This window comes from Trichoderma camerunense (assembly GCF_050948025.1).
Source record: "Trichoderma camerunense strain CBS 138272 chromosome Unknown V8C40scaffold_2, whole genome shotgun sequence".
Classification (NCBI taxonomy): domain Eukaryota; kingdom Fungi; phylum Ascomycota; class Sordariomycetes; order Hypocreales; family Hypocreaceae; genus Trichoderma; species Trichoderma camerunense.
The window spans coordinates 1,331,742-1,353,313 of record NW_028145368.1 but is presented as its reverse complement, the minus strand read 5'-3'; the positions used below and the strand labels follow the sequence as shown (position 1 = coordinate 1,353,313).

The 21,572-nt window shown below is 51.8% G+C and overlaps 7 protein-coding genes across 7 annotated transcripts; 2 read left to right on the top strand and 5 right to left on the bottom strand.

Annotated features, from left to right (window-relative positions):
• Positions 1–26: 26 nt before the first annotated feature.
• On the top strand, positions 27–2,650 carry V8C40DRAFT_232928 (mediator of RNA polymerase II transcription subunit 1-domain-containing protein). The gene is made up of 2 exons (XM_083213245.1): positions 27–789; positions 847–2,650. The coding sequence occupies exons 1-2, from the start codon at positions 388–390 to the stop codon at positions 2,578–2,580; spliced, it is 2,136 nt and encodes a 711-aa protein (XP_083077848.1). The 5' UTR covers positions 27–387; the 3' UTR covers positions 2,581–2,650.
• Positions 2,651–2,973: 323 nt separating this feature from the next.
• On the top strand, positions 2,974–3,666 carry V8C40DRAFT_282490 (uncharacterized protein; the record flags this gene model as incomplete). The annotated part of the gene is made up of 1 exon (XM_083221792.1): positions 2,974–3,666. One exon carries the CDS (start codon positions 2,974–2,976, stop codon positions 3,430–3,432), a length of 459 nt encoding a protein of 152 aa, XP_083077847.1. The 3' UTR covers positions 3,433–3,666.
• On the bottom strand, positions 3,597–6,417 carry V8C40DRAFT_232924 (glycoside hydrolase family 16 protein). Its single transcript, XM_083213244.1, has 4 exons — positions 6,102–6,417; positions 5,515–6,028; positions 3,901–5,459; positions 3,597–3,848 (listed from the first exon to the last, which is right to left on the bottom strand). The coding sequence occupies exons 1-3, from the start codon at positions 6,225–6,227 to the stop codon at positions 3,901–3,903; spliced, it is 2,199 nt and encodes a 732-aa protein (XP_083077846.1). The 5' UTR covers positions 6,228–6,417; the 3' UTR covers positions 3,597–3,848.
• Positions 6,418–9,127: 2,710 nt separating this feature from the next.
• Positions 9,128–10,593, bottom strand: V8C40DRAFT_232919 (methionyl-tRNA formyltransferase). Its single transcript, XM_083213243.1, has 3 exons — positions 10,248–10,593; positions 10,008–10,194; positions 9,128–9,946 (listed from the first exon to the last, which is right to left on the bottom strand). Exons 1-3 carry the CDS (start codon positions 10,507–10,509, stop codon positions 9,268–9,270), a joined length of 1,128 nt encoding a protein of 375 aa, XP_083077845.1. The 5' UTR covers positions 10,510–10,593; the 3' UTR covers positions 9,128–9,267.
• A 74-nt stretch (positions 10,594–10,667) lies between these two features.
• V8C40DRAFT_232917 (uncharacterized protein) lies at positions 10,668–12,036 on the bottom strand. Its single transcript, XM_083213242.1, has 2 exons — positions 11,849–12,036; positions 10,668–11,798 (listed from the first exon to the last, which is right to left on the bottom strand). The coding sequence occupies exons 1-2, from the start codon at positions 11,864–11,866 to the stop codon at positions 10,800–10,802; spliced, it is 1,017 nt and encodes a 338-aa protein (XP_083077844.1). The 5' UTR covers positions 11,867–12,036; the 3' UTR covers positions 10,668–10,799.
• A 200-nt stretch (positions 12,037–12,236) lies between these two features.
• V8C40DRAFT_232916 (uncharacterized protein) lies at positions 12,237–16,208 on the bottom strand. The gene is made up of 2 exons (XM_083213241.1): positions 14,816–16,208; positions 12,237–14,755 (listed from the first exon to the last, which is right to left on the bottom strand). The coding sequence occupies exons 1-2, from the start codon at positions 15,535–15,537 to the stop codon at positions 12,796–12,798; spliced, it is 2,682 nt and encodes an 893-aa protein (XP_083077843.1). The 5' UTR covers positions 15,538–16,208; the 3' UTR covers positions 12,237–12,795.
• Positions 16,209–17,865: 1,657 nt separating this feature from the next.
• V8C40DRAFT_232913 (LIM domain-containing protein) lies at positions 17,866–21,464 on the bottom strand. Its single transcript, XM_083213240.1, has 3 exons — positions 20,739–21,464; positions 20,587–20,679; positions 17,866–20,529 (listed from the first exon to the last, which is right to left on the bottom strand). Exons 1-3 carry the CDS (start codon positions 20,845–20,847, stop codon positions 18,404–18,406), a joined length of 2,328 nt encoding a protein of 775 aa, XP_083077842.1. The 5' UTR covers positions 20,848–21,464; the 3' UTR covers positions 17,866–18,403.
• Between the last annotated feature and the right edge of the window lie 108 nt (positions 21,465–21,572).

The following is a 21,572-nucleotide window of genomic DNA, read 5'->3' as shown; positions in this document are numbered from 1 at the left end:
TTGCACATCCACTGGATTAACACCCTAAACGGAGTACCTTCTTTAGTGGGCTTTGCCGCTAGCTGTCGGCACGCCACAAGGCTGGCGAAACGTTGAGAGCAGAAGCTCCATCAGGTCAGCTCCGTCAACCTCCAGGATCCAGACATAACAGCTTCGCATTCATACAATTTTGCTCTATTACTTGTGACATTTGCTTAGCTACCAGCTATAGCCTCTTTTGTGCCCTTTGATGGGTTTTTAACCGATGCCTTCAACACCCTGACGGACAATCAGCTGGCGCTCTCGCCTTTTCCACTCCTCATCCATCGCCTCGACGACCATCTCTTGCCCTCTCCAATCCCGATTCTCACGACCTCATCCCACGCGAATCGAGTATCTTGACACATCATGGCGACTCCAACGCCCATGAGGCATGCGCCCTCTCAGCAGGGCCGTACACCATCGCATCAAGGCCCAACGCCATCACAAATTGCCGGTGCAACCCCGCCGATCTCGACGCCCTTCTCCAATCCTGCCCAGGCTGCATTTTCGCCTCGCGGACAGCGATCGTCGCCGCAACAGGTCAAGAAGTCACCAGCGACATCGACGTTGATGGGCCAATCGGGCATGGGCGCGTTGAACTTTGACAGTCCCTCGACTGCCGCCGCCATGGGGGCACTAGGCATTGGTGGTAGTTTTGATATTGGCCTCGATAATGTCGGCGTCGGCGGGCTGGACACGTTGGGAGTCGCGTTTGCTACTGAAGACGATAAGCTTAAGAGATTAGATAACATTCTTAAGCTCTTGAATGTTTGTGTGCCCTTACTTCATGCACACGAGACCCTCTAAGCTGACATACCATCGCAGCAAAAGAAGGGGTTCGTCAGCGAAGCAGGCCTGGAGCGGCTTGCTCAGCGCCTTGGCCTCGAGCTTCTATCCGAGGAACATACCGCCGCAGACGGACGCAAGACGAAAACACTGGCAATTGCAGGTTCTGCCATTGCGGTCGACATAGTGCTAGACAACAACATTGTGCAGAATGTATCGTTAGCCTACCATGGCTCGGCAGCCTTAGTTTCTACGCATATGGAGGCGGCTAGTCAAATCCTGTTGGCAGACTTGAAGCTTGGTCCCAACCAGAGTCCCTTGACAAAGACTTTGGATAAATTCGCCTACAACTTTGGCCACATTGCCAACCTGGACAAGCTCAGCATCATCCCCGGCCTCGACTGCTACGAGGCTTTAGCAGGCATCTTTACCAGCTTAGAAAGATTACATCAGTGGGACATTGCAAACTTGCGGAAAGAGACGGAGATGGCGGGCAAGTCGGATCAGTACCTGTCTCTAGCTGCCCTGTGTACCAGGCACGGCTATCCCGTTATGCATGCACGAAATAAAGTCGGCCTCGCTCTGCAGTACTGGAAAGAGATGCGATTTGTACCCTCTTCAGACGACAAGGTGTTGGCCTTTTCTGAGAACGAAAAGGTTTGGTCGCTTCTACTCGATTGCGCGCCTATTGAATCACTCGGCCTATCACCAGTCAGAGTATCCGAGGACTGGATTTCCAAAGATGTGGTAAAGCCGGAGAACGAGCAGCAAAATCAAGCACTACAGCCTCACAACCTCCCCATCCTTGATTGGCAAGAACCAGAGAACATCTCACTCCCTTCATCAGATGAGAACAAGAACTCCGGCATGGATGAACTGTCGATGCATCTCCCAACGCTGCCCCAAGTCACATTCACGGTTACGTTTGATCCGCCTGTCATCCTCCCGCAGACTGACTGCATCAGACTCTATTCTTATGTGAACGCCACACCCCCCAATCCAAGTCCTTCGGCCGACTTTGGTCAGCGCCCTCTTCCTCCACCAACATTCGACGATTTGTTCTTCCCCATATCAGCAGGGAGCAAGCAAGACCCCAGTGAATCTAGGACGATTACACGCCTTCGCGATGTTCGTGTTTTTGATCGGCAGGGCAAGTCGTTCACCAGAAGTCACCATAACACACTTTTCATCTACAAGCCGATCTATTCTCAGGAAGTCACAGAAATGTCCTTTTCACACCCCCGTCAACTCATTGACATGCTCCCTCTCCTCCGACAATTCGCCTTCCTTTCCATATTGCTGAACAATAGTTTCGGGTCGGAAACAAAGGAGAGCTCGCCCAAGCCTGTCAAGGCGTCATTGGCTCCTGCTACCACCAAGACAGTCAAGGATGAGCTGGCAGCGTTCATGGCGTCGAGTGATGATGAAGGACAAAACGATAGAGAAGAAGAACAAAAGGTGAAGCAGGAAGCAGAGCCAAAAGCCGTCAACGGCGAGAAGGGAACTGGCCAAGATATGAACATTGATGTCATATTATGGGTTCATCCATCACCATATCTTCAGGTCGTCTTCCCCGTTAAGGACTCTACCATTGACATTACGCTTCGTATTCTAGAAGGCGGCGTGGTAGAAATTGTCAACGAGAACATTATTGAACAGCAGGCGTCAACTGGCAAGGGCAGGGCGCTCACTAGACAGGATCTCGGAAAGGTGCTTGAACGGCTTGAAGATCTGTGCAAGTGGGCTGAATGGATTCGCACGCGCCTTTGTTGAATTCTAGATCGCTGACGCGATGAATAAACATATTTGATACCCTTTAAACTTTCCATTGCTTTCTTTTTTTGGTGTTTATACTCGTCGTGAGTGAATTAGGTCGAAATCCTTTGATCTTGTTCTAGTTCAGATATTTAACTAGATATGTTCAACTGTTCTACTTCGCTATTCACCGGATACGCATCTTATACAACGTCGTGATAGTTCAGTCCATACCAAATATTTACCTTCTCCAGGCCATTATGTTTTCTATTTAAACATCACGATGCTCCCTTCATATCCTCTCCAATCTCTTCACAACCGCAAGCACAGCCAAAATCACAACCACTTCATCAACACCAAACCCCAGAACCAAAACCAGAACCATATCCCATCCACCCCCATCCCCCAAAAATGTCATCCCAAAAACCCCCCTCAGCCAAACCCCTCCCCCAAAAACCCTTCAAAGTCATCCCCAACCACCCCCTCAAAACTCGTCCCGCCGCCCCCCTCCAAGCCCTCCCCCAACTCCCTCAGTCCAGACCCCGTGCCGACTCGGACACCCTCCCCCAAAACTCCCACCAGCTCAAGAACCTCAAGATCACGCAGTACTGCCGCATCCAAGTCCATGAAGCCCGCGACGGAGCCCCGGGCTTGGTCCAGTACTGGATCCGCGCAGATTACGTCCTCAGCGACCGCCTCAAGGAGTCGGAAGTTCCGGCCGGCCACTGGCCTAAGCTCGTGGAGCTTGCCAAGGCCGTGTGCGGTGATCGGAGTGTCAAGGAAGTCAGGATGCTGACTGCGTTTTATTCTCCGAATGATACGACCAAGGTGGATATGAAGGTAGAGTCGCTTCCTCTGGAGTTGCAATAAGAATTAGCTAGCATAGGGCTGCCTAGGTTTGCTAAGAATAGAGTTCACACAGGACGATGAATAAAGGATTTGAAGGCTATATGCCTACCTTGTTTCGAGAAAAAAGGTAAAGGAGTTTTGCTGCGGATGGAGTTCACACAGGCAACCGACGAGATAGTACGATGAATAAAGGATCTAAAAGGTTATATGCCTATTTTGTTTTGAAGAAAAAAAGATAAAGGAAATTTGTAGAATGTGACTACCAGTATGACTAGACCTTTGGGATCCAACTCTATAAGTGTATATACGTCCTCCCATATTCAATATGGTGGCACATGAATATCCAACATAACGCCTCAATTAATCTGACTTGCATCTTTAATTACATATCCTCTCCATCTTTCCACATATTCCTCCTCTTCTCGTTTCTTCTCTCTCTTCTCTTATTTCCTCTCCGCTCCTTGCCCCTTAGAATCAGTTAGATTCCCTTTACAACAGCATAACAGCCATAGCACCAACAAGAGCAAGAGTGCTCATGCCGGTGCGCACAGCACCGCTGCCCAGAGGGGGGAGACAGTCAGCGCCTGAGCAGCCAGGGCCGCTGGAAGGAGCAGGAGGCTGGGCGGTAGGGCCAGAGGCCACGGTTGTCCAGGTGCCGTTGCCGCCGGCGGGAGCGCTAGGGGCGACGGGAGCAACAGGGACAACTGGAGCGACGGGAGGGGGAGAAACTGGGGCCACGGGAGCGCTGGGAGCCGGGGCAACAGGAGCAACGGGCTCGACAGGAGCGCTGGGAGCCGGAGCCACAGGGGCAACGGGGGCGCTAGGAGCCGGAGCAACGGGGTAGCTGGGAACGACACCGCCGGCAGCATTGCTGGGAGCCGGAGCAATGGGCATGACGGGGACGATAGAGGCGGGGGGAGCAGGAGCAACAGGGGCAACAGGTGGCGCAACACCAGTTGGCTGAGCAGGGATAGGGATGACCTGAGTGGAGTGACGAGCAGGGCAGTTGGTCACATCAGGAGCACAGCTAGTGATGGTGTGAACAATGGTGATGGCAGTGGTGAGAGTCTCGGGACCGCTGGGAGCACCGTTCGAGGGGGGAGCAGCACCGGTAGGCTGAGCAGGAGGGATAGGAATGACCTGAGTAGAGTGGCGAGCAGGGCAGTTGGTGACATCAGGAGCACAGCTGGTAATGGTGTGGACGATGGTGATGGCAGTGGTGAGAGTCTCAGGACCGCTGCCGTTAGGAGGAGCAGTGGTAGCGGCGGCGGCGGCAGAAGAGCTGGACTCGGCCTCCTCAACGGGGCAGACGGTCGTGTACAGAGCAACGGTCTCAGTGGTGACAGTGGGGCGGAATGGGCAGTTGGTGACTTCGGGACCGCACTGAGAGATGGTGTGAACGCGGGTGGTGTAAACGGTAGAGGTCGTCAGCTGAGCGGGAGTAGTAACGGCAGCGGAAGAGTTGGACCACCTGCTGGTAGTGACAACAGGGGGGAGGCTGGCAATCACGGAAGTCGGGACGACAACACTGCTGTGAGCGGAAGAGGCAGCAGCGGAAGAGGCAGCGGCAGAGGAAGCAGCCTTGGAGGTAGCGGCCTTGCTGGAGGTAGCAGCCTTGCTGGAAGTAGCGGGCTTGGAGGTAGCGGGCTTGGAGGTAGCAGGCTTGCTTGAAGTAACAGCCTTGCTGGAGGTGGTGGGCTTGCTGGTGCTCTGGCTGAAGTAGCGGATGTCCTGGATCTGGAAGTAGGTCTGGGCAAAGTCACCGGGGAACTTGGCGACATAGTCAGCGCAAGTAGCCTGCTTGGTGACGGCGGCGCAGCTCTGTTGCCAGAAAGCGGGAGTGCCAACGGGGTTGCCGCAGAAGTCAATGTCGAGAATCAGGCGCTGGCTGTTGAAGTGCTTGTCGATGTTGCAGTTGGAGCCCTGGAGGTTGACAGCAGGAGTTCCCCAAGTAGCAGTGTCAGGGTTGGACGAGGCCAGGTTAGCAGGCTCGGCACCGCGGTGCCAGTTGTACAGCTTGATGTAGTCGCTGGTCCACTCAATGGCGTCTATACAGAGTTAGATTTCGACTACCCATTGCGCAAAGAGAAGTTGTGTACTTACAGGTACCGCCGGAGCTGGAGGCCCAGGGGCCCTTGTTGTCGTTGGCAGTGCATCCCTGGTTGAGGTACTGGCTGGGAGGGCTCTGGAAAGTGTTGTCACAGTTGGGAGTAGCGACGGAAGCGGTCTGACCGGCGTTCTCGAGAATACACTGGCCGAAAGTCTTGGTGTCGCCGACGTGGAAGGCAGGCTGGTTCTGGACAATGTTGTTCCAGCCCTCGTACACATCGATCTCTCCATCGTTGGGCCAGCTGTCACCAAGAGTCCAGAAAGAGGGCCAGCTACCGCACTTGTTGGTAGGCAGGTGGGAGAATCGGGCGACAATGAGACCGTGCTTGTAGGAAGCCTTGGACTCGAGTCTAATGGAGTTACGGCCAGGGAATCCGGCGCCCTTGAGGACAGTCTTGGTGTCAACTCCGAGGTAGACCTCGTTGTTGCTGGTGATCTTGGCGAGTCCCTGTGACTGAGCGTTGGCCTGGTTCTGGTAGACTACGAAACCAGAGTTGGTATCGGCGGCCTATAGTATCAGAGTTAGTAAGACATTTCAAGCAACCGGCGGGTGATAACGGATATAGAGCAGATTGTCGTACATCGTTGAAGGTGAATTTGCTGAAGAAGTTGGTGTGGTCGTAGGTATCGGCCAAAGTAAACTGAGTAGCAACAGCACTACCCGCACAGGCAAGAAGCGCCGTGCTAAGGGCGTTAAGAGAAGGCATTTTTCGAATAGTTGTCTCGATTATTTAAGGATAGGCTGAAATTCGAATATCGTCTGAAAGAATGACTAGATTTCTTGATGTGTTCGACCAGGAACGAATGTGTTGTAGACGTACGATACGTCAGAGGACGAGCGTCGATGCTCAAAGATGTCGTTGATTGACGTGTGAGGGATTGACAACGAAGGAGTGTGTGATGAGACACTTCTGGTGGCAGTCGACCTTCTTTTAGATGGAAACATCTTCGACCCCTGGGCCCATTACGAGAAGCTTTCTCATAGGCGGCAACACCGCATGCATCCAAGGCCAACGACAATACGGCATGTGAGTAATGCCATACGGCTAAGTGCCTCCTAGACTTGGCAAAGCCCTTGCTGTCCACATTGAGATCCCATAACGCCCAGGGGTAAGAGCCGTATCGAGCATATGTGGGCGAATACCCAGTGAGATCAGGGGACTATGCTGAAATGGGCTCATCTTGGGTGTGTGGGATAGCAGCAACACCCAGGCCAATCAGTTGGATGGAAACATGGGGAGGGCGAATCACGAAGCTGATCCGGGAGGGTGAGCCGAACCAATTTGGTAACGGGACCCGAGCCCTACTGCCTTGGCTCTCAAACATTAACAGACAGAAATAGCATGGCGAGATTGCAGTTCTCTACAGCATGGTGGACATTGGACCCGGTATTCAGCTGGAATCAAATGGAGCTCGTGAAAATGTCAAGCACAGAACGATGAGGCTTGCTCTCAGGAGATCCAGTTCCATGGTATCCTGGCATGGCATGGCATGGCAGCGCCCAGGCATGAACTGCTCTCCTGCTGCAGAAATTCATGTGAAGCGCGCCGACGGCGAATCACCCCATCCCCTCTTGACAACGGGGCCGCTAATGCAGGAACTGCATGGTTCCAGGGGCGAAACATTTATTCTGGACCTGTCGACTTCCTTGAAGGCTTCTTCACCACCCTTGTCGGCCAAGAAAAGCCCGAGTTCCAGTACCTGGGTTGGTTGCCGCTTGAGAATCCATACTGTACGAGAACGGAGTATGGCGGGGTGTCCATACTCGTATAACGGGCTGCAGAAATGTTTGAAAAGCCCGTTGCTCGTCCAATGCCAGGCGGCAAACTCGCTCCGCCTTGCCGCGGGTTTCAATCCAGGGCGTCAGCATATTGATATGGACTCGATACTCCATAATCACCCTCAATTTCGACGGAGTATCCCCGGCATAAGGGCGCACGACAAAAGCGTCCTAGATAGGGAGCATGCGCTTCGTATATCTGCACAGACATCCAATGCTCCAGCTCCTCGCCTGAGGGTACGTGTACCAGTGCGCAGAGATGGTGCACGTATCATATCGTAGGTATCTCTACCGTCCCGGTCTATCCGACTTTGGACATCGATAGTTGTAAACGCTTTAGCGAGCCCGAGTCGTGTTGGATCTATTGGACTTTCTGTGCCGCGTCTTCCTTCGATAGCATGCGGAAAGTCCCACATGGGAAACCGCCGAAACGCTGCGCCACGCAGGATGGTTGGATGGGCGGCATAAAACCTAAAGATATGCAGGTTGCAGATTGCGTGGCGATTCCGATTCTTGTCGCAGGCTTATCATATAAAGGAAGTCCCGTGCTTCACAGTTGTAGAGCTTCGTTTGGAGAGGCAGAGCGAGAGTCTGTGTGTGGCCTCGCGTCAATCTTGGCGCATCGATGCATCTCAGGCACCAGAAACGCCCCAATTTTGAAGCGAGATCATGATGGAAAAGACTCAAAGACACCTGAAGAGAGGATGCACCGCGCCATCATGACATTCCAGTTGCATATGCATCTGCAGATTGCTGTTGTATAGTCGTATTGCATGATGCCGACGTTAATTTCCTTTCGAGGGCATGTTGTCAACAAAACAAAACCAACTGGACGGCAACCCGGAAGTCCGACCTTGACATAGCTGTACGTGTACTAGCACAAGCACGTCCGACGGTAGAGGCGCCGGATCAAGGAAGCTTCAGGGCGCTAAACCAGCCCGTCCAGCTGTCCCCTATCGCCCGTGGCCGCTGTGATTGGACAGCCGGGCAGCAAGCCAGGGGGACTTCCATGCCCTAGCCGTGTGAGTTTTAGCGGCCCGTCGAAAGCCTCATCAACACAAACCAACACCATGAAGAAACTAGCTGTGCAGATACTGAAGAGAATCACGGGCCCATTTCAGCCTGCATACGCCAACATCTCGGCAGCTCCCCCAAAAAGCCTAATCGTGAAAAAAACCAGACGAAGGAACGAACACCCAAATGAACAGTGGGGGCAAACGCATGGAAACCCGCTTTGGGATTTGATCTATTTGAATTGAATTTTCTGACTTTCGGACAACTCCCCCATAAGCTCCACTCTGCATTCGAGGTATCCTCAACCACTCCTTTCAGGGGGAGCTCCCAAACTTCAACGTTGCCTTTCTTCCCTTCTCCCCTTCCCTCAGGCAATCTGCTGCCGTTTAGTACGAGTATGTAATCATCAAATATCCCCATAGAAGCTTCTGATTCGCTTCTGGGCTGCTCAACCTTGTAGCTTTCTATGCAGCCCATTCGCCTATATCCCTGCCTTGCATACGTGGCAGGCTTGCTCTTCGTCTTGGCTTCTTTGGGTCTCTATAACACCGTAGTCGTATGCTTTCCTTCATCTCTTCCATCTTGTTTTTTCTCGGCCGTATCATTTGGAAATACGAGCTGTAGCTGCGAGTTCTCCTGAAAGCTCCATGTACCAAGTCATGGCAAATAACTGCCAGGGCAGCATGAGTCCAGTCTAAGGTTTCATCTTGCTTGAGGTCTCGTATGTTTACCGTTTACCATTTTCGGCCTTTTTAATAGGAGATTAGATTTTTCTGAAGTTGAATGCCGATGGCGGGTGTCCTCGTATCGAGACCGTGACTTGGCATACCGAATCCTAGATGTCTTGATAGATACTGTTGACCCTCCAACCGCTGTCTGGTCCTACTATTGAGTATCATAAGCATTCGATCATCACCATGGGGGAAATTCTAGCAACGTAGCACGTCGTGTAATCATTTCATCTTCTTCAGGAATTCCCTCATCCCAATCCTCGCCGCCTGCGTTGTCTTCCCATCAACCTTGACACTCCTCACACGCACCCAGCCCCCATGTATCGTCTGTACGTAAAATGCATCACGTTCATCATCGATTCTGACGGCCCTCTGAATATCCTTTCCTTCGTTCCCTGTTTCAAACCGAAATAGTACTTCCTCATCTCTTCCCGTCACTTCATGCTCAGAAACACTCTCCGCATCCAGGAAAAGCACTCGCTTAAATTTGCCTTTGTTGTTTCTTACCTGTGTCCACACCGTATTGAAGATGTTGACAAAACGCTCAAAATGGTATGGGGTCCAGTCAGGCCAACTAATCTGTGATTCTCCTTTGCCCACTTTCGGTGCGTGAACTAGTCCCTCGTCTTTGAGCTGCTCGGACATCCACCCTGCGTCGGTGTATGGAGGCACATGCAGTCCGTCTCGTAGTCCCTGGACGAGCATCTCTGCGCCTACTTTGGCAAGGGCTTCTGTAAGATTCTGAAATGTAGCACTGGCTGGTATCGGTAAGCCAGGTGATGGTGTCTGAGTGAGAACGGTGCCTTGGTCAAAGACCTTGGGGTCCAACGTCTGAAGGGATACACCAGTGTACTTGTCGCCACGCATCATGGCATGATGAATTGGAGCTGGACCCCTTAGACTGTGTCATTCAGTTAACTCAACCTGCTATCAGATCATAAGGCTTCAATGGTAAGGCGTACTGCGGTAATAATGATGGATGTACGTTTAGTCCACCATATTTTGCTGAGTTCAATATCCGCGGTGGAACAAACAGTCCAAATGAAACAACGACAATTAAGTTGGTTCCTTCCGGTGTCTTCCAGCCTCTAAACGTCTCTCTTTGATGTATTCTTAATCCCAAATGTTCTGCAACAGATTTACACGGCACTGTCTCACCGTCAAAACCATCTCGAAACTTCAGTAGGAAACACTATGCTTACCCTCACTGATATCTTTAAATCCTCGCCCAGTTCGCCTTGGAGGCAAAACCATGACATCCAGAGACTCAATAAGCTTTGCGTTCCTTTCATGCTCACGATGCAGTGCACGTAATGATTCGCAGCTGAATGCATCTGAGCCACAAAACAATATTCGGAGCGGATCTGAGGTCTTTGGTATAATTTTAGAGGAGATGCATCGTCGTTGAGCGACCGCGACTCTCAGCTTTAGGGCAGAGATTAGGCGGGAAAATGGTCGTATCATATTGTAATTATTATGATATAATTTCTCACAGACATATAATGAGAAGAAAAAAGCATTCAACTGGAAACAGGGCTTTTCTGTGAGCCAATGTCGAGATGAACGTTGCTGTTTCTCCGGTTGCAGGGTATGGCGATATTTCGCTAAACCTCAATTGGCCACTCACTCGCGCTTGGTGCAATTTCGGCTTATATGCATCAACACCCATTAAATCAACATTATGAGATCCGTCCAAACCAACATCATGAGATTCGTCACATGAAGTAGTTATGTTTCATAAGACAAAGCATTGCTCAAGTCATCTCTACGCTCCATTCGCAGGCCACATTCCAAATACTCCCCTCCAGCTCAACATCCCACACAGGCGGCTCAATCAGCACCACGCTCCCCATCTTCACCTCCGCCCTCTTACCCAGACCAGTCAGCTTTCCCTCGCCAGCCAGAATCCATCTCTTAGATGCCTCTGTTAAAGGATCACGGCCTTCTACAAGATACATTCGTCTCCCTGACCTGATCTGGTCCACGTGAAGCTTCATCACTGATTCTACCCTCCCGCTGTTCTCATCCCATCCCTTGACTTCTGAAAGCCATCCTTGGAGCTGAGCCGCCATCCCTCCAGAGACGTATCTTGATCCTCTCCGCTGTGGTGAAAATGCTGCCGGGAGGCCATTGAACGTAGTCTCAGCGTCAAGAGGCTTGAATCGCGGCGCCTGCTGAAAAATAGGCTGCTGAAGAGCCTTGGAATTCCTCATGGTTATGGGCGACCCCTCCCCGCTATCCATACTCATCACCGAGGCTCCGTCTTCAGTATCAAAGGTGGTCTCCTCGTGAGGCGCATCGTCAGAACCGATCAAAGGTGTCGGAGATATCGACATCTTCCGACGCTTCGCTTCTCTGCCCACCACAGTACATTGCGAGCCCTCACTTGGACTTTCTGATTCAATATGAAACCTCCGATGGGATTTTGGTCGTGAATTCACCACATCAGACGACGCCTCCTCCTGCGATGGTATGCCGGCATCTGACTCAATATCAAGCACACGGTTCCGTGAAGCAGCTTGTCTCGTCTCCGTAGCCTCTCTCTCGTCGCCTGACAAACTCGACTCAGATATAACTTCCTCTTCCTCTCCATCTTCAGACTCTTCAATCTCGAGCTCATTGCCTTGCGTTGGTCTAGGAGCCGAAGAAGAGCCAAAGCGCGGGGTGGACTGAAATTGCGGAGGAGCACCTGGCGTTTGCGACGACGACTGCGTCGACCGCCTGGGCAGTAAAAACCGCCGTGGTGTAGGTGTCTGTCAAATCAGTATTGATTCTTAGCACCTGAGGGTAGACAAAAGCTCACACTGGAAAACGGATTCATGGTTGGTTCGAGAAGTTCATTGCCTTCCACTACCGCTCGCCTCACCCCGATGGTGCAACAAGAGCTCTACGAGCTACGAGAGGCCAGATCATTACTAAAAATGCCTCCCTAATTGATAAATAATGGATTTCGCTTGACGTGAAGCGTGGCCATGATATATTTGTAAGAAGATGGAAAGAAGACGTCCGAGTCCAGTCACTCAGTTGTTGAGATACGGCATATGCATCTAGCGGTAACGGCCGTGGGGCACCGAATAATCCGGCTTTTACCCCACAAGAACCAAGCATCTTACAGTTAACATCAGTACATTGGGGAAAGACAACAAAAGTCAGGCACACGGTCAATTCACACGTAAAGGGTCACTCTGTTATTTGAGCACTTGAATTTTTGTTTCATTTTTGATGCAATGAATTCTTATAAAACATTATACGTACGAGCAGCGACGTCAACACTGCTTCTCTCTCATCACGCCTCATGCCTTCAATACAGAAACAATGCAGAAAGACACAATGCAATCTTCTAATATGTAACTCCGTTCGGTTGGAGTTCCTTACACACATGGCAAAAGACAATTTCTCTCGCCATACAGTCATGCAAATAGGTAGAACAAAGTGGACAAATAAACAACCAGCCCGAATCCGGTGCCATCATAAACTAAAACGCCGGGCTGTACGCATCTCGCCTATTTCCCTCGTACCGTGATGAATATTTGCGTGTGTCAACAATCATAGTACATCCCTCCTCCGGTTCAAAGGGTCCACGAGTTAGTGGATGAGTCGACTCGGCAATAGCCGTCGTCGTTGAATAATAAATGTAAAAATGGGTATCCTAAAATAAAGGACAGTAATAGGGAAGAAGAAGATGAAGAGAAGTGAAAAAAAGAGGTGGCGGAACCCGTGAGTGAGAAGCCGCCACGGATTTATAGCTCCTTAACCGTAGAAGAGCTCGAAGCCAGTCTTGTGATCCTTCTTAGTGGGCGTTGTATCCTTGACTGGGTGGAGCAAAATGGATGGCAGGCATGGTCGCCCATGTTCCTGCTCCCATTCCTCGCCTCCAATGCCTGTGTCGACCCAGCCCATCCAGTTGTTGTACATCCGGTTCGGCGGCTCTGCTCGATAGTACCAAGAGTTGCCCTGGAATCGTCGCTCTCTACCCCAGCCCATAGGGCTTCCGTACCCACCAGATTCTCCCTTGGGGCCAGGATTGAACCATTGGTTGAGGAATTTGCCGTTCCAATCTCGGTCCGTAAAGATGGGATGCGGGGCGTAAACAGCCTTGAAGCCGTGGATCAGGGCCAAGGTCTGGGGTGTCATCTCGGAGGCAACGTGGTTTCCACGCAGGTTCTCAATGTGCATGATGTCTATAAGACGCTTCGATAGACGGGAGTGGGTGACGATGGTGGTGCGACGCGGAAGATCACGGGCCCTGTGCTCTTTATCTGAATAACCCCAGACATTATCGGCAATGATCCAGTTACTGTGGACAGGGTTGAAGATCGGGCCGAGGGCGATGAAGTCTGCCTCTTCGCCGACACCCCACGAATAGTTATCTTCCTCGGGCGTTTTAACGGGAGGCTTGGGGCCAACTGGCTTGATAAATGGCAGGTCGGGGGCACCCCAAACAGTATCGCCGGCATAAGTCTCCTCGACGTCCTTGCGAAAGGTCGTATCGTAGTCGCCGTGATATTCAGGGATGTACCACCGCTCACTCCGTTCCCAGGAGCCTCGACGCGGCTGCTTGGCGGCAAATTTCGCAATGTTATCAAGCATATCGTAATGGTGGCCGGTGAACCGGAAATCCATCTCCCAGTTCCAGATATAGTCGAATTCTGGGTGGTCAGCGCTGAATTTCTGGACGCAGAGCCATTGCGCCGTGTGAACCGTTCGTGCCTTTTCATCGAGTTTGGTGTAGATATCCCAGACCTGCTTATCATTCCACAAAACGGTGATACCATGGAACTCGGGAGGGATATGCTTCTGCAAAACGCTTTGGTATACTTCGGGGTCATCGAAAATATTGAGCTTGTTATCCTTGACTTGAACGAGGAGGACAACTTCGATTTCACCACCAGACTTGAGCGAAAGCTCGCTAATCATAGCGCGAATCGTCTCCTTGTCATTTTTGGAGTAAACCTTGCCCGTGTAGGATCGCAGCAGAATAACGGATCGCTTTTCTTTTACAATCTTGGCTTCATCCTCTCCGCCAGAAGAGTCAAACGGCGACCGCCCCTTGATCTTGACCGTCTTGTCGTCCTCCCTGGGAGGTTGAACTGGTGACTCTTTATCCTTTTGAGGAGTGGCAGCCTTGTCATCGGCGTCTTTGGGAGCCTCGTTTTTGGGAGTCTCGTTTTTGGGAGTCTCGGGCTTAGCAAGCTCTGGGTAAACGTCCAAGTACGGATTCTTCTTATCCCTGTTCAAATCGAATCTCGCAGCGTTTGCCTCCAAGCATCGTTTTTGCAAATCGCCCCAATTGACATTATCCCAGTCGATAACTTCGACTTTGTCAGCCACCTTCTTTGTTTGTTGGAGTAGACCATAGGGGCCAAGTCGCGTATCTCTCTCCCAGCACAAGTTGGGATCCATGTTGAACAAAGAATAGCTTCCAAAGTTGGGCTCAGGGAAATTGTGAGGACGACCCTTGAAGACTAGCAGGTCTTCGACAGGCTCTCCAGTTGGGCCCTTGCAGGGAACGTGAGCGGCGTGTCGTTGCTTTTTCCATTCGTCACTATTGTACTTTGGGTACGGATTGAAGCGAACGGGCTTATCGACGCTGAAGCCAACGTCCGCTTGGGGGTCTTCTCTGAGCTTTTGTCGCATCGCATCCGTGCGATTCTCCTTGTAATCGAGAGTCGAGAGAGTATTACCATAGATTTTGCCGGAAGATTCGAGGCTATATGTCAATTAGCATCGACTTCGCATTCTAGAATAGATGAAGACAGGTATAACTTACTTGGCTGTGGTGCTGTATGCGTATCTCCACATTTTCCTCATATCTTTTTCATGCTGGAGTCTGCTGATGGTGCCCGCATCTCTCCCCTTGCCGTCAGTTTCGTAGCCTGGGGCCACGTCGTCATAATTTTCCTTGTCGCCTTTGTCCTTCCATTGCCTCAACTCTTCGATAGTCAAGTCCCAAGCATCTAGCATTTCTATCTCCTTGTTATAGGTCTCGATATCCATGTTGAGTGGCTTTTCTTGTTCCTTGTCGGCCTCTGAAGCATGGTTCTCGTTTTCTTTGGGAGGGTCATTCTTGGGGGCATCTTCCTTGTTAGAGTCGTCCTGAGGCTTCTCTTCTAAAGACGGCTTGCCGTTTTGAATTGAGCCATCGTCCTCATCCTTGGCGGGCTGATCGTTGCCGTCACCTTCGTCTTTGGTAGGCGCATCGTTGTTCTTGTCATCTTGGCCACCGCCTTTGTCTTTGGAAGGAGTAGTGTCGCTATTGGTATCTGAAGGCGCCTTGGGAGGCACTTCGGGTGCTTTAGGAGGCATCGGAGGGGACTGAGGCGACTCAGGTGCAGGAGTAGTAGGCTGGTTGCCCTGAGTGTTTTCAGGAAGATAGGGCACAATGTTGAAACGAGGGCTCGGGCCGCTGAAAAGCAGGTAATAGGACGTAATGGAGGCGAGGGCGATGAGGAGGATGATCCTCAGCCTGGGCCGGCGCGAGGGACTCAACATCTTGTTAATCCCCTCGAAGCGATGCTTTCGTATGAAAAGAAAATCCCAACGCGATGCGATAGACAGTCGTCGATTTTAGCTGGAACAGCTGAGCGTTGCGAGATATACGACGTGATTGCGGGCTACCAGAGCTCTCTCAAGTTTGCATGTTGCGAAATCGCACAGAATGGCCGTTGTTTGCCAGAGTTTGCGACGGATGACGCAGTTTGTGTTGGGCTGGCCTTGCCGAGTCTCTTCCGGCAGTAACCAATTGAATCCCGTGTGTAGGAGAAATCGGACAAGATGCGCGCTCGGTTACTCGATCGTAGGAATGGAAATGGGAGGCTCTCTATTAAGTCTCACCGTCGCGGGGTGTAAAGGTACAGAGGTTTGAAAAGAGGGACTAAGGGGCTAGGAAAATGCGGTAAAAGGGATGAAGAAGAGGAAGAAGACGTCTGATCCGTCCCAACCTCTAAAAGAATTGTCGTGTAGAGGGAGCGGACGAAGGCTATCGCGTGCAACTTGGAAAAAAGAGAGGAAAGGGTTGGATGGTGGCACAGGCGAGTCAAAGGAAAGAATCGGGGGATAATCAGCACAAGCTGGCGAGATGAATGTCGTGCTACTGGAAATAGCGGAACCTTGGAAGCATTGCGCGAGGGAGTGGCCACTGTAACACCAGGAACTAATGCGCTGTAGTGGCACTAACCACAACTTCAATCGCCTCGATGCAATCTCAACCTGCAATTGACACCAAAATCCTGCCCATCAATTTTACACAAGTGGCCGCCCGCATGAGCGACATTCTAGCGGGGGGTCTCCAAAATTACAGCGGGGTTGGCTTAGGGGGCTGGCCAACGAGGGCTGATGTTTGCCACAGTATTCAGTCTTGATTCAGCCCTTGGGTACCACAGGTGGTGTTGCAGACAAATTCATGCTGTCGATCAGAGCAAGAATTTCTACGGATTACGCGTATGGAGCTGGATGGGTGCTGGAGGTGCTGGTCCAACACAGATAGGTAATGGCTGAGCATCTCAGACATTGAGGCTCAGGAGGCTTGCGCATCAAGATACTCGGTAGCTACATACCTAAGGAGTTCACAGATCCATTGATCGTATATTCTAAGCTCTTCAACATCCGGCTATTGGTGCCGACCTAGCAGCGATCTCAAGTCTCGAACATCAACTCATCCGTCTGTTTGCGTAAGACGTCGGCACGTCTCCTCCGACTCCCAAACGCAAGCTTTCTGTCAAATGCTCCATTCCCGTGGGTCAAAGTGGCTCCCTCCGGTCCAGGGGCAATTTCGTCACCCACAGATCCGTGTCCACAGCGGTTCCTCATAAGTATCAAAGGGAGGACCGTCTCCTGAAGATCAGTTTTAAAAAGAAAAAGACCAAGTCAATCTGCAAAGGACACACCGATGAGCATTTCTGAGCCCATTTCTCACCGCTGCATGCTGGTTCTATTCATCTATTAACGGGAATCGTGACGTCGTGGGTACTTGCGTGTACACCAAATTATACTTTTCCGTCAACACGGGAGGCATAAGAGAGACAGCCCGTCAAAGACTAGTCTCACAGGCCGCATCATGACACCAAAAAAAAAATCCGCCACCTTCTCCATCCTCTCCTCCATTCCAGAAGCATAAAACACCAGCTGGGGACTTTTCATTCTCCACGTGCCACACTGTATTTTTTATGTCTAACTGTTGACATTTTCTTCCGTTTTTTTTTTTCGCACGTTGCTTTCGCCAGGACGAAGCGATTCCAAAAGCGGCACTTGGCTGACAGGACCGGACGAGCAGCAAACAGCACAGCACAGATCAATTTACAGGGCGCTATTGCTGTTGGCCAACCACAGAAGGCAGCTCCAATGGCAATCAGGCTGGCTTCATGCACAGCAAATTACAGTTATTCTAATCCATCAATCATCCCCCCTTTTTTGATATTCATTGGATAAGGTAGGAGAAAGGAAGGATATATAGCACAGTATGCATACAGGCACACTAAACGAACTTTTATGCGCCAGCTGCGACGAGTCGATCACCCGCATTCCCAAGGCTACGGCACACATCCATTGTTTGGACGTCTCACCAATATCCAAAACACCAGCTGAGCAACACGTGCCAGAACCATACAGAGAGGACGCTGCATTCCAATGATATCACCGGAAATTGATTCAATCTATATTTGTATCTGTTTTAAGCAAGTACGCTTATCGACAAGCTTCGACGACCTCGCCTGCAATAGGTAGAAGACTTCGCTGCATTTGGATCGACGAGGCTTGCGCTATCTCGATCCAGCAAGCCACCGCGATGCTGCACGATCTTATCGACATGATACATGCACATACATCGAGTTCAACAGCAGCCTTAACATCATTCACAAAATTCAGACCCAGACAATTGTAGACAAACACTAACATTATGACCGAATAAGACGGTATAGTATCAGATAAAGATGGAGGAGTAAGATGGAATACAAAAACGACACACATAATTTTCTGGTGGAGAACCCAACAACCATATTAACGACTCATCAGAGACGTCAGTCAGTACATCCCAAAGAAAAAAAAACGCCATCTATGATGAGGACAGTAGTATATAAACATGAACTAAACGCATGTGGGATCGGATTCATTCGTAAGCATGACTGGATTAACCAAAAGAGATATCCACCAAACAAGCCCAGCCGGCTGTGGGTATATATACCGGTGAAACAAAGAAAGAAAGGAAATAGGGTATATAAACCAAAAACAAAACTATTATGCATTGGTTCCAAGATTCTCGGGCAAGGGGATTTCGCGCGCACAACTCTGCACTGCAGAGTGAACAACGACGGTGATGATATTAAGACATTAGGCAATGAGGTAGATTGAGACGGTAGGCATTTTACATCATGCCCAGTCTCGTCATCCTCTTGTTCATCTTGGGTAGTGGACCCGGGCCTAGGCCAGGTCCCCTCATACCGGGTCCCATCATACCGGGTGGTCCCATCATACCAGGTCTCATGCCAGGTCCCATGCCGGGTCCGAGGCGGCCGGGTGGAGGTCCACCGTAGGGGCCTGGTCCTCTGGGCAAGCCAGGTCCAGGACCGTAACCTGGTCGAGGTCCCGGACCTCCTGGACCCATACGTCCAGGTGGAGGGCCGTATGGTCGGGGGCCCGGGCCTCCGTAGCCGCCTCTCCTGGGTCCTTGGGGATATGGAGCAGGTGGTGGCGGCTGGGTCCTCCTCAAGGCATCTTGTTCACAGTAGGCCCTACCGTCAACCTCAAAGTAGCCGTCCGAAAGTGGTCGGCCGCAGTCCAAGCAGCAGAAACAATCAATGTGGTGCTTGACACGAGATTCGTCCTCGACGAATTGACCCTCGATGCCGCGTCCACAGGTTCCACACAGACTGCCGTTGAGCTTGTGATAGTGCTGTTCGCAGTACGGCTTGTCATTCAAAACGTAGAATTCTGCCGAGGTGAATGGGTTCGAGCACGTGGCACACACAAAGCAGGCCTTGTGATATCTTCCAGTCAATCGCCCATCGGCAGACGAAACACTTTTTCCCGTAATGGGTTCTCCGCAGGCTTTGCAGTCACCACGAGATGGAAGCTTGAGATCCTTGGATGGCTTTAGGTCTCTGGATGACTTTCGGGGAGATTCACGCGGTGTAGGCTGGGACTGTCTTAGGGGGGACTGTCTGGGAGGTGATACTGGCGGTGCAGGCTGGGATTGTCGCGGAGGAGATTGCCTAGGTGAGGGCTGCTTTGGAGATTCCTGTCTAGGGGAAGGTTGCTTCGGAGACTCCTGTCTGGGAGAAGATTGCCTGGGAGAGGGCTGCTTAGGGGAAGATTGTCTGGGGGAAGGCTGTTTGGGAGAGCTTTCGTTTTTGGGTCCAACTTCTGCCTCTGGCGGCGGCGGTCGGGTAGGATTCGAGGCCGCGGCTGGGCTAAATGCCCTGTAGGGTTTGAATGATTGGCCGAGACCAGGCTGGATTGCCGGGTCATCACGCTCTTCTTCTTCTCCCTCCGGAATGAGATACGGCGATCGCGGTACCGGGGATCGAGCAGGAAGAGGTATCTCGGCTGCCGGGTCGAGTCGAAGATCCGCAGGCCGCGGCTTGTCCTGTGACCTTACTCTAAGTGCGTCCGGTATGCTGTTACGCGCCTCAGACCTCGGGGGGCTTGTCTGCGCGGTATTCTGGCTCTGGTTGCTAAAAGTAGAGTAACCCGAGGAAGCAGAGTCCGACGACGTGTGGTACGGGTTGCTAACGCCGAATTCTTCGGCCAAGTTGAGAGAGGCCGTCGGCAAATGCGAGGGGATAAGACTTTTGCGAGGCGGTGGACGCCTCGACGTATCAGGAGCCAGAGATGGCCGTCGTTCTCCTTCGGCTCCCATGGAAGGCAGTCGGGATCGCGGGCTCGAGTAAGATGGACGCCGGGGGGTTTCTCCTACACCAGGAGACGGCCTTGGGAAAGTTTCAGCCCTCATGGGCGGTGCCATGCCATTCGGATCCAGGGTGCGCCCCGACGGTGGGCCGAATCCTTCGTAGCCATTCTTCTGGGGCTGCTTCGGGGTTGATGGTATGTTGTTGCTGCTTCCAGATGACAAGCTGGAACTGCTTGTTCCCGGTCTCTCACTGAGTCGACCCGGCTCCTCTGAAACAGGTAAGCCAAACCTGGAGAGCGACTCCTTCTTTGCTGGAAAGGCTCCGTGGGAAGTGGAAGGTCGCTGGCTGGCATCAAAGGGGCCGGGAGCAATGGTATTCATGCGCTCCATGAACCCGAGAGGTTTGGTGGAGGCGGGTGTGGACGTCAAGGCGGCCATGCTTTTAGAGCTGCGATGGCCATTCGCGTCGGATTGTTTTTCGGGTATCTGAGCTGGTTCGTCTACTTTAGCAGCGCTAAATGAGAAAAAATCTCTCGCCTGGTCGGCAAAAGATGGTCTGTACGGCGTCATCGGTGAGGGACTGCGCGAGCCTCCAGGCTGGCTCACCGGGGTCAACGGTCCCGGAGCCATATACATTTTATCTAAGGGAAAGTTAGCATTTAGCTGCCATCGGAGACTTAGTCGTCGAGAAATCGTACTTGCTGCGCCTATATCGACCGGGCCAGGCAATCGATCGGCGGATCTGGGGGGCGGCTCTACAAACTTGTCGTTGCTATCAGGAGGCGGCGATACTAAATATCCAACTTAGCACAGGCAACTACCACATCACGGCGTATATGAAATGACTTACGCTCGACCGACGGACACACGTGTTCTCCCATCAGGGAGATTTCGACCTGTAGGCCACATGACGAACACTTGATCGTCGGCAGGAAAGCCGACTCTCTGAGTCCAGACATGCTGGCGATACAGCGCTTCCGTGTATGGTTCAAAATGTGTTATTCGAGGGTGAAGGGAAACATTGGAGATGCCGGCATCGACACGTGCTACAGAAGCAATCGCTGTCGGTGGCAATTGGTACAAGACGGCGGGCAGCCAGTCTGTGTGATATAGAAGACGAGAGCTCGAGCAAAAGGCTGGCACACGACACCTCCCGTCTCTGCCACCTCCTTCAAGATGTTTTGCGCAGCTCCTTCAGGCCGCGGGTATCGAGTCGCTGAAACACAGCCTCGCCGTCTGAAGCCGGCGACAGCGTGTTCCAGCAAAAGCCGGGCAATCAATCGCAATCGTCTTCTGACAGGAGCGGCGGCGAGAGTCAGGATATACTCTGGTAGCTGTCAAGCCCACGCCGAGACGCCGGATGATTCCTGCGCTGGTCGACGCTTGACACCTCGCCTGCGGTATCCAGGAAGATGAATTGGCGAGGAAGAAAGGAAGACAGAAGGGGGAATAAGGTGGCAGGTTTTGGAGGAACGGCTACCTGCAAACGGTGATGTTGCGCATAGTGTCTCGAGTTGTGGAGGTCACGGAAAGAAGTTGCTGGGGGGGCCAGACCCCTGACTAGAGTTGCCCCGGTCCCTGTCGCTGGCCTGCGGATGGCCAGGTTTCTTTGGTGGGAGCTAATTGCGATCAGGTCGCGAATCCCTGTAAGCAGCCTCGCAGTGCCGTGACTAAACGTTGCGGT

Coding starts and splice junctions, on each gene's coding strand:
- V8C40DRAFT_232916 (XM_083213241.1), bottom strand. CDS start 15,537: ATGTTGAGTCCCTCGCGCCGGCCCAGGCTGAGGATCATCCTCCTCATC. Junction 14,756..14,815: donor GCATACAGCACCACAGCCAA/GTAAGTTATACC, acceptor ATTGACATATAG/CCTCGAATCTTCCGGCAAAA.
- V8C40DRAFT_232928 (XM_083213245.1), top strand. CDS start 388: ATGGCGACTCCAACGCCCATGAGGCATGCGCCCTCTCAGCAGGGCCGT. Junction 790..846: donor ACATTCTTAAGCTCTTGAAT/GTTTGTGTGCCC, acceptor ATACCATCGCAG/CAAAAGAAGGGGTTCGTCAG.
- V8C40DRAFT_232913 (XM_083213240.1), bottom strand. CDS start 20,847: ATGTCTGGACTCAGAGAGTCGGCTTTCCTGCCGACGATCAAGTGTTCG. Junction 20,680..20,738: donor CGTGTGTCCGTCGGTCGAGC/GTAAGTCATTTC, acceptor TTGGATATTTAG/TATCGCCGCCTCCTGATAGC. Junction 20,530..20,586: donor GGTCGATATAGGCGCAGCAA/GTACGATTTCTC, acceptor ACTTTCCCTTAG/ATAAAATGTATATGGCTCCG.
- V8C40DRAFT_232919 (XM_083213243.1), bottom strand. CDS start 10,509: ATGATACGACCATTTTCCCGCCTAATCTCTGCCCTAAAGCTGAGAGTC. Junction 10,195..10,247: donor ATTTAAAGATATCAGTGAGG/GTAAGCATAGTG, acceptor ACGGTGAGACAG/TGCCGTGTAAATCTGTTGCA. Junction 9,947..10,007: donor CATCCATCATTATTACCGCA/GTACGCCTTACC, acceptor TGAATGACACAG/TCTAAGGGGTCCAGCTCCAA.
- V8C40DRAFT_232924 (XM_083213244.1), bottom strand. CDS start 6,227: ATGCCTTCTCTTAACGCCCTTAGCACGGCGCTTCTTGCCTGTGCGGGT. Junction 6,029..6,101: donor GCAAATTCACCTTCAACGAT/GTACGACAATCT, acceptor CTGATACTATAG/GCCGCCGATACCAACTCTGG. Junction 5,460..5,514: donor CTCCAGCTCCGGCGGTACCT/GTAAGTACACAA, acceptor AACTCTGTATAG/ACGCCATTGAGTGGACCAGC.